Consider the following 9,690-nt stretch of genomic DNA (forward strand, 5'->3'; position numbering starts at 1 on the left):
CTGTCAAACCATGAGCTTAACCTCGTGTTCCATCCTCCCTCTTAGAGGGAAGCGTGTGACAGGGTATGTGACACAGTTCCTGTAAACTGCGTCGCTAGGGACGTGCTTACGATGAAACTACTGTTTTTACCTAGTATCTACCTTCTAATGATCTCCCATGGTAAGATGGACTATATACAATATGTACATACACACAGATACTGTATTTTGAGAGACTCAATTTTATCGGTGAAAAAGCAGGAAGTATGTATCATTCAGTAGTAGACAGTAAACCAGCACGAGGCATAAAACCTAAACTTCTGTGCTCTTGTGTTTAGTGAAAAAAGGGATAGTTCACCCAAAAATCGATAATACTTGTGACTTGTGATATTTCAAACTAGACTGTTTCGGTGTAAATTGACGTGTTTTTGGAGATATCGTCCATGGATATGTCTGCCGTCTCTTGAGTAATACAGATCTAGATGGCACTTGGTTTTTGGTGCTCAATTTGCCCTAAAATATATTTGATAAATTCAAAAGTAATGTCTCTTTCCAAAAATCATTACCTAGTTACTAGAAAAATAATCCAGACCTTGTTGTGGGCAGTTTTATGTAGGAAGTTGGGTTGAAATATATTAGTTCCTAAGTGAAACAACTTAAAAGGTCTGTGAAAGCATCTGTAAAAAACATGTTTTTTTAATCTCATCTCACAGAGCACAGCATTTAATGCTATTTTGTTCTGTCAGCCAATATTCTTGGTGGAATTATTATTATTTTTAAGTGTGAAAGCTGTTTAACTGTCAAAGCTATACAGGAAGTAAGGGGCCATGTAGATTTTTTTTTTTTTTCCTCTTTCTGTAATTGCAGCATGCTTTCACAACAAATACTGAACAAGCATTCAATGAAGATGTTAAATGGTTGAACCCTGTCTTGTACATTGAATTCAACTTGCTATACTTCTCATAAAATAGGTAGAACATTATAAGAGATACTTTATAACTAAGCTGGCATAGCGAGACAGCCATGCCCAATAACATTAGGCCTTCAGACAGTGAGGACGTTCTGATGTTTGTAAACATGTTGTTGTCTTGTAGCCATGGCAGTGGACACGAGACAAGTGTCAGGGTTTGTGGGACAGCCTATCACCTTGAAACCAGGATACGCCAACACCTCCACCATCTCCACCATCGAGTGGTCCATCTTCACAAACAACACCTTCATTGCAACCTTCCGTGGCGGAAAGGTGAGGGTTGATCGCATTGCACAGTTCCAAGGTCGTCTGAAGCTCAACAAAGACAACGGCGACCTGGAGATCCGAGATCTGAAGGAGGGGGACTCCCTGCTCTACATAGCAGAGATAACGAAAACTGGAGGAAAGCAGCCGAGGATTGAGATTCAACTCTCGGTGAAACGTAAGGGATGACAATTCCGGTGGTCTCGCTGAATTGATTTGTTGCCTCTGACTAGCTTGGATACACCAACTGTATAATCTGAATAGATGAGTGAAATAACTTTATTTTAAGGGGATTATATACATCATGGCTGTCCAACCCTGGTCCTCAGGTGCCACTGTCCTGAATGTTTTAGATGTTTCCCTGCTCCAGCACACCTGATTCAAATTAATGGATTGTTATCAAGCTCTGTGGAAGCCTGGTAATGAGCCTTCACTAGAATCAGGTGTGCTGGAGCAGGGAAACATCTAAAACATTCAGGACAGTGGCCCCTGAGGACGAGGATTGGACCGCTCTGATATGGATGAACTTCAGACAGTCAAATTGTCAACCGCAATCCCCTTTTTGCTGAAGTGTTTTAGTGATCGATAGCTGTCACTGCAGTTAATAGATCATTCCAAAGAGCAGTTATGGTCGGACCCACAATATACTGGTATAAGATACACATAGGTTGAATGTGCTGTTTGTAAGAGTCACTCAGCCTTGAGATTCTACAGCCACCTTGCAGTAGTCGTGTTGTCGGATCTTTTTCATTCCACAAATGTCAGCATTTCTGTCCTGTTGTGCAGAGCGCCTGGAGAAGCCCACCATCACAACCCTGTTCAACAAGATGGAGAACGGCTCCTGTGTGATGGTGCTGCGATGCTCCTCCCCATTACAGGGCACCAACATCTCCTGGAAATCTGAACCTTCACTGGTCAACGAAGCCTTCTTTCAGAAAAGTGTCGGCAATTCCACCGAGCTGTTTGTATTCTTCAAGCAAAACGCATCCCGCTATGTTAACCTAACATGCGTCACGGCCAACGACGACAGCGAGGAGTTTGAAGTTGTAGAAATGACGTATAAGGGTAAGTCTGAGGCCAGCGTGACTGAAACCAACGGAACATTTTATTTTCCGTTATTAAGCCTATTACAATGAAAATATATTTTTTGAAAGACTGATTATAATTAAATTGACATATATATAATTACAATGTTGATTTTTGTAATCTTCCTACAGGAGACAAGCCCATTTTCCTTCCTATCCTGTATCACAAACCCTGTATTTCAGATTTTGTTATCTGTCTTATATTTGTATTTGGAGTTATAGTTGGTGGACTCTTTGCGTACAAGTTTAATGGTAAGTACGGCTAGAAATTAATACATTTAAAATGACTTTGCAGCTTAGATTTATCTATCAAAATTACTATTATCTCTCTTTAACATTAGTTTGGTAAATGCTGTGTGTTTCTGCCACTTCCATCTTTTACAGAAAAACTGAAAAAGATGGTAGATAATTGCAAAGAAAAATGTAGGTATGTAAATTTTATTTCCTTTTTATTTTGTATTTTTTTCTTAGACAACCCCACAAGCTTTGATTACTAACAAACATCGTTCATTCTCTATTCTTCTTCAGGGATAAGAAATTCAACTGTGTAAAAGATTCAGGAGTCTGAAAACAGTTCAAAATTAGGCAACTCCTGAAAATCCTCTTCACCAAGCTAATATCTACACCCTGAACCATAACAAATACTTTGTTGTTATTATGTTTTAAACTTTTTTAGGTACAAGGTAGAGATGTTGAGGGGGTGAATTGTTTCTGTCTAATGTTAAATCTTGGTTGTTTAAAACATATTTTTATTCTTTGGCTTTCGAGTCAGTTTAGGGTCACTCGTGCTTACTGTAATTATGTTGTTTGTCTGTTGTTCTTATTTATTGTTGTTTTGCCCTATTTGATGATTTTGTACAGCACTTTGGTCGGCATTGGCTGTTTTTAAATGTGCTCTATAAATAAAAATGACTTGACTTGACTACAAAACATTGTTCATTTATTAATATATATACTGTAGTTTGAAATGCCTATTGTATTAGAATATTTGGAACATATTTTATGATTTGGAACATGATTTCATATAATCATTACATTATTTTTGGTAAAAGAAATAACAAGTCTGTAATTTATTTTATCTTATTTATTAGCTGTTCTATACAAATAGCCTACATCTTAGCTTCCTTGTGAAAAAGAAAATATATACTGGATAAAAAACAATTTCACTGATGACATCAAGAATAGTAAAGTATAAAATCCATTCATTTGACATAATACTGCTTAATGTATCAATAATGTATACAGCATTAGCTTAGCATAATAGTAAATAAGTTACCTTGACAACCTCAAGAGCATCCACATGAGCTAGATGCTGCCATCCCAATTCACACTGTTCATTCCGCATTTACTTCCTTGTTGGGGATCACAAATAACCATAAAAGCCCCCCAGAACAGGACGACGCACGTCTTCCGTAGGCTAGGTGTCACGGCTGAGATCCAATTTTTTTTTTTTTACCGGCGCTTCAGCTAAAGCACATGCTGGTACTGAGAGACCCCGGCGGAGTCGGGCGCCAGCGTTCGATCGAACTGGACCGTGTCGTAAACCGTCAGAGGCTGAGAGAGACAACACAGCACAGGGAAGTTTATGAACAACGTAGAAGTGACGTCACGGTGACCATTCACAAGAAATGTCAATGTTTTCATTTACTACCAGGAGTGATCATGTTACTTAAGTGTACATATATATATATATATATATATATATAACACACCCCTGTGTTAAATTAACATGTTTTGGGGAGTTTAATAGTTGAGTTTTTAATGTGCATTTGGGTGAGAACATTCTCACCTTGTTTGCAGGTATTACAACATGGTCTTTGACAGTTTCGTAGATGGAGTCAGGGTTGATGGTGTTGCTAGCTGGCTTCTGCAACAACAACAACAGAACCATCTCTATGACATAGGATTGAACTAAATACAAAACAGTTTAAATATTTAGATTTCACAGTATTCAACCCTGTGGTTGGTGTAAGACCCGCCCTCCCTCCTCACAGTCCCAGTACTGCCCCTGGACTATACCAGTACCTTTACTATTATCGCCAGTACTCTTACTAACTAAAGATAGGCTCGTTTGGGACTTACGTCTTTCATCTCTATGTTGTCCGTAATGTCAGCATATATGGTGTCTGCTATCAGGTCTGTGTTTGCCTCTGTCACATTTAAAAAAAGAACGGGATGTTAGGCAAGAATCGCGTGTTCCTCTAGAGCGCGTTGATAAGCAGTCTAGAACAGTCACTTCACATTTCACCGTATTAGCCTCGGGGGGAATGTCCCTGTACTTACTGTAAGTCGCTAAATGACTAAATGTTAATGTACTAGAGGGAGGAAAGGGTGAGCGAGAAGAGTGTATTAGCTCAGATGGGTCAGATGGCTGAGCGGTTAGGGAGTCGAGCTATTAATCAGAAGGTTGTTGGTTCGATTCCTAGCCGTGCAAAATGACGTTGTGTCCTTGGGCAAGGCACTTCACCCTACTTGCCTCGGGGAGAGTGTCCCTGTACTTACTGTAAGTCGCTCTGGATAAGAGTGTCTGCTAAATGACTAAATGTAAATGTATTAGAAAGCGAAGAGTGCTGTAGAGCACAGACATATGTGAGGGAAACAATAGAAAACAGTAGAGTAGAGCCCAGTGTATCGGAGTGGAGAATATTACCAGTTTTTCTGCATTTATAGCAGACCAAGGCCACAATAAGGAAGAGGAGAAGGACAGCACATGCTGAAACACCGATGATGACATACGGGCCTTCTGAACAGAGAACACAACCTGTTACACTCATCCCGGTTATCCCCAAAATGTATTTCACACCTTACCATGAAACAGCTTCTAGCGTGAGCTTGAGGATATGAAATATCGCAAAGTAAGATCAGACCCGTCCTCCTGACAAAGCCTACCTGTGGAATCCAGCGCAGTTTCCTTGATGCACGTCACTGTTTGTGATGCGATTTTATGACTGACGGGGTTCTGGGCGGTGCAGCTCACGGTGACTCGCCCTGCTGATTCTAGGGGTAGCTTCACCTGGGGGAGATGGTGGGTCTGGTTGTTTATCCACCAGGTGTAGGACACATCGCTGTGTCCTGGAGAAGAGCAGCTCACCCAGACATCACACAAGCTACTCTCCGACTGCCAGGTGGAGTTGGAGTCGATTTTTGCCTCAGTTATAGACTCTGAGCCACCGGAGGGAGGGAGGGGAGGGAGAGAAAAGTGAGGGAGAGAGAAATGGAGAAGAGGCGAGCAAGAATGAAAAAAGGGAGAGTGTGAGAGGGGGAAAAGGGGAGAGAAGAAGAGAAAGAAGAAGAGAGAGAAGAAGAGAGAGAAGAAGAGAAAGAAGAAGAGAGAGAAGAAGAGAAAGAAGAAGAGAGAGAAGAAGAGAGAGAAGAAGAGAGAGAAGAAGAGAGAGAAGAAGAGAAAGAAGAAGAGAGAGAAGAAGAGAGAGAAGAAGAGAGAGAAGAAGAGAGAGGGGCGGATCAGTATTCAATGACACTCAGGCACCACATCATCTTCTGGGATGAATGGATCAGAAGCAGCCATCTTACTGTAGACCTGAAGAGGGATGTCCTGTGTGCCTGGTTGATTTCCCTTGAATAAATCCGCCACAACACTGAATATCCCAGAGTCCTTTAGTTCTAGGCTCTTCACTGTCAAACTGAAATTTCCGGTGTTCATTTCTAGTCTTCCTCCAAACAACTGACTTGGATATTTCGGCTCTGTTCCATTATATTTTTCTGCGATGACTGTGTTGCTATTGAATTTCCACCGCACAACCTCATACTGGGCTTCTCCCCTAAAGCTGTTAAACTGAAACAGCACACTCTCCCCTTCTGTCTTGTTGATCACCTGAGATGCAAGTGCCCCCACACCTGAAACACACACACACACACACACACACACACAAAGACACACCGCATGCAGACATAATCACACACACACAGAACACACAAACGGTCCACACCCAGACACACACACAGACACACACACAGACACACACCCAGACACACACCCAGACACACACACAGACACACACACAGACACACACCCAGACACACACACAGACACACACCCAGACACACACACAGACACACACACAGACACACACCCAGACACACACACAGACACACACCCAGACACACACCCAGACACACACACAGACACACACACAGACACACACACAGACACACACACAGACACATGCACAAATGGTCAGCACACAGACACAATGATTCGACACACACACACACACGCACAAACACACAAAAACACATGCCCACAGGAGTAAAAAAAAAAAGAATTATGAATCATAATATTTTCCATCCCCATCATTGTTATACCGTTCTACTCATGTTATTCATGTTCTTCTATCATCATCATCATCATATTCATCATCATAATGCGCAATGAAGGTTTTATATTATAACCCGCCCTCCCCCCCACCTACACACACAAACACACACCACCACAAACACACACAACCACACACACACTCCAGCCGTGAATCAGGAAAGAGAAGTGGTCAGATCTTTATCAATACACCTTCGGCACAACTCCCCCTCCCCCAGAAACACAAATCCACTGATATCAGACAAACACACCCCAGCACAAAGAAACAAACCCAAGCTGAATCGAACCAAACTAACACAAGCGAACTTTAAGGAATCGAACAGACATTTGTGTCATTTACGACCCTCCCCCTCCACTCTCCCCCCTCCTCCATCCCTCCCCCTCCTCTCTCCCTCCACTCTCCTTCCCTTCTCCATCCCTCCACCTCCTCTCTCCCTCCCGCCTATCTTCTCTCTCCCTCCTCTCTCTGTCCCCTCGCACTTCCCCTCCTCTCTCCCTCCTCTCCCCCCTCCTCTCTCCCTCCTCCCCCCTCCTCTCTCTTTCTCCTCTCTCCTTCCTCTCTCCCTCATCTCCCCATCCTCTCCCCTCCTTTCTTCCTCCCCTCTCCCTCTCTTTCTTCCCCTTTCACCTTCTCGAACACTGAGATACAATACAGCAGAGGAGGAAATGTCCACTCATGAATTAAAAGCCATGCTGGCGCGTATGGGAGAGAGCAGTGAGCAAACAGTCTCTGGCAGTTAGTTGTGGGTTTTCTTGCTTCCTTAAACCACAGAGAATATCCTGAGCAAGTACTTACTCTACAACATCCATTGCTCAACAGTGCAGCTCAGCAAGATCAGACAGGATTAGTATTTATGCTATCATAGGAGACGTGTAAGACTAGGTTAGACCAGGTTAGACCAGGTTATACTAGGTTAGACCAGGTTAGACTAGGTTAGACCAGGGTTAGCGTCCCTATAAACCTCCAATTCAAAGACCTAAGACAGGAACAAGGCAATCTGGAGCGGCGTCCTACAGTAAAGTGGAACGATGTGGTGCCCTGGCGCCGTGCCAAGCGCACGCCAGGCAGAGACGCTAAGACATCAAGGTGTTGACGTGACGACGCTGGTCTCTTACCGTGGAGGAAGAGGAGGGAGAGCACTCCCCCGGGAGCGGAGAGGAAGAGCAGGCGCTCTCCAGAGACCATGTCTGTGAGGTTTGACTATTCCGTTTCCTCCAAAAGACTGCTCATCCTGTCTGTTAAGACAGAGAGAGAGAGAGAGAGAGAGAGAGAGAGAGAGAGAGAGAGAGAGAGAGAGAGAGAGAGAGAGAGAGAGAGAGAGAGAGGGCAGGGGGTGGGGCAGACTTCCTCAGACGGCGTGCTGCACAGTTCAAGAGTGTGAGGAGGTGGTGTCAGTGGCTCCCTGCGTGACACGATCTGCTTATGGGAAGTGGAATGCTTCACAACAACCCTCCCCCACCCCCACCCACCCCCCCCTCGTATCTGTTTGTGTGTATTTGCGTCTGTGTGTGAATGTTCATATCTCTGTGTGTGTGTTCACATCTGTGTGTGTGTGTTTGCATCTATGTGTGAGTGCATGTTTGTGCGTGTGTTTGTATCTGTGTGTGTGTTTGTATCTGTGTGTGTGTTTGTATCTGTGAGTGTAGCTGTGCCGGTGCGTGTTTACATGTGGATGCATGTGCATGTCTGTGTGTTCATGCGTGTGCACACCTGTGGACGCTGGTTCTCACACTCTCAGTCCTCGTGCACACGGCAAACGCTTCCATAAACGGTAAATGTTGCAGACGGCTACAAATGAGTTAGTACGTAACCAAGGAGACACCAGGACCAGGAAGTGGAGCTTTCAGACTACCATAACCCCCCCTCCCCCCCCCCCCTTGTTTCAGAGGGCACCGCCTCTTCCTGTTCTACGCTGTTTCTCATGAAGTCAAAGGCTGTGGTCCAGTTATAGAAACCCCCCTCGCGTCAGAGTCAGTAACCTAGACCAGACACACCCTGGGCCTCCTCAGAGCAGCCTCCACCTAGACCCCCCCACACCCTGGGCCTCCACAGAACAGCCTCCACCTAGACCCCCCCACACCCTGGGCCTCCTCAGAGCAGCCTCCACCTAGACCAGACACACCCTGGGCCTCCTCAGAACAGCCTCCACCTAGACCCCCCCACACCCTGGGCCTCCACAGAACAGCCTCCACCTAGACCAGACACACCCTGGGCCTCCTCAGAACAGCCTCCACCTAGACCAGACACACCCTGGGCCTCCTCAGAACAGCCTCCACCTAGACCAGACACACCCTGGGCCTCCACAGAACAGCCTCCACCTAGACCCCCCCACACCCTGGGCCTCCACAGAACAGCCTCCACCTAGACCAGACACACCCTGGGCCTCCTCAGAACAGCCTCCACCTAGACCAGACACAGGATGAAAGAGACACTCGGTTTCCATGACCATTAAACGCTAGGCTATTTTTTCCTCACAACAGCCTGTTTGTGGTCCGACCCGAAAACAAAAGCGACCCGCGCGTTGTCGTGTCAACGCCCAGCAATACTGGAACCACAGAGCAAACAGCACCTATGACATAGTCGAGTGGTACGTTCTTTCTTCTTCCTTGAAAAAAACTTCTTAGGGTGAAAATATAGAAGTAAACAACTGCCAGTGACCCCTTTTAGTGTCTGTGAGACGCTGTCCCTAACACTAGACGAGCCGAGCTGTAGATGTAAGATGGAACATGTCAAGATTCATCAGCTCAAGATTTCCACTTGATACATTTTCTTATCTCCAAACATTTTTTTTATTTTTTTTTATCAAAGTAAAAGTTTGTAGAACCTTTCCATATCTTATCATTGTAACCACTACTAGTCAGTATGCACGTAAATTCAATTTACAACAACTATGCAACAAGGAGTTTGTTGAAAAAGGAGAAGTGAGTGAATAGGGAGAGGCCTATGACACAGAAAGGCTCTGGAAGGCAACCATTTTCAGATAGAAGTGATGACGGGGCAGAACAGAAACAAGACATTGCTCACAGCAGGACTGCAGACCCATCTGGGAGTAACAGTG

The 9,690-nt window shown here is 44.5% G+C and overlaps 2 protein-coding genes across 4 annotated transcripts; one reads left to right on the plus strand and one right to left on the minus strand.

Annotated features, from left to right (window-relative positions):
• The first annotated feature begins 66 nt into the window (after positions 1 to 66).
• si:cabz01074946.1 (T-lymphocyte surface antigen Ly-9) lies at positions 67 to 3,219 on the plus strand. Of its 2 annotated transcripts, none has more exons than XM_067261696.1 (6): positions 67 to 160; positions 1,074 to 1,391; positions 2,000 to 2,278; positions 2,431 to 2,550; positions 2,683 to 2,721; positions 2,827 to 3,219. In XM_067261696.1, exons 1-6 carry the CDS (start codon positions 112 to 114, stop codon positions 2,847 to 2,849), a joined length of 828 nt encoding a protein of 275 aa, XP_067117797.1. In that variant the 5' UTR covers positions 67 to 111; the 3' UTR covers positions 2,850 to 3,219. The 2 variants fall into 2 exon arrangements, with proteins under 2 accessions (XP_067117797.1, XP_067117796.1); XM_067261695.1 differs by having other exon boundaries at positions 2,683 to 2,725; positions 2,827 to 2,993.
• Positions 3,220 to 3,376: 157 nt separating this feature from the next.
• si:cabz01074944.1 (SLAM family member 5) lies at positions 3,377 to 7,886 on the minus strand. 2 transcript variants are annotated; one of them, XM_067261406.1, is made up of 7 exons: positions 7,748 to 7,886; positions 5,830 to 6,153; positions 5,188 to 5,460; positions 4,949 to 5,038; positions 4,381 to 4,448; positions 4,088 to 4,165; positions 3,377 to 3,852 (listed from the first exon to the last, which is right to left on the minus strand). In XM_067261406.1, the coding sequence occupies exons 1-7, from the start codon at positions 7,815 to 7,817 to the stop codon at positions 3,766 to 3,768; spliced, it is 990 nt and encodes a 329-aa protein (XP_067117507.1). In that variant the 5' UTR covers positions 7,818 to 7,886; the 3' UTR covers positions 3,377 to 3,765. The 2 variants fall into 2 exon arrangements, with proteins under 2 accessions (XP_067117507.1, XP_067117506.1); XM_067261405.1 differs by having other exon boundaries at positions 4,949 to 5,041.
• Positions 7,887 to 9,690: the final 1,804 nt, after the last annotated feature.

This window comes from Osmerus mordax, chromosome 23 (assembly GCF_038355195.1).
Source record: "Osmerus mordax isolate fOsmMor3 chromosome 23, fOsmMor3.pri, whole genome shotgun sequence".
Lineage (NCBI taxonomy): Eukaryota > Metazoa > Chordata > Actinopteri > Osmeriformes > Osmeridae > Osmerus > Osmerus mordax.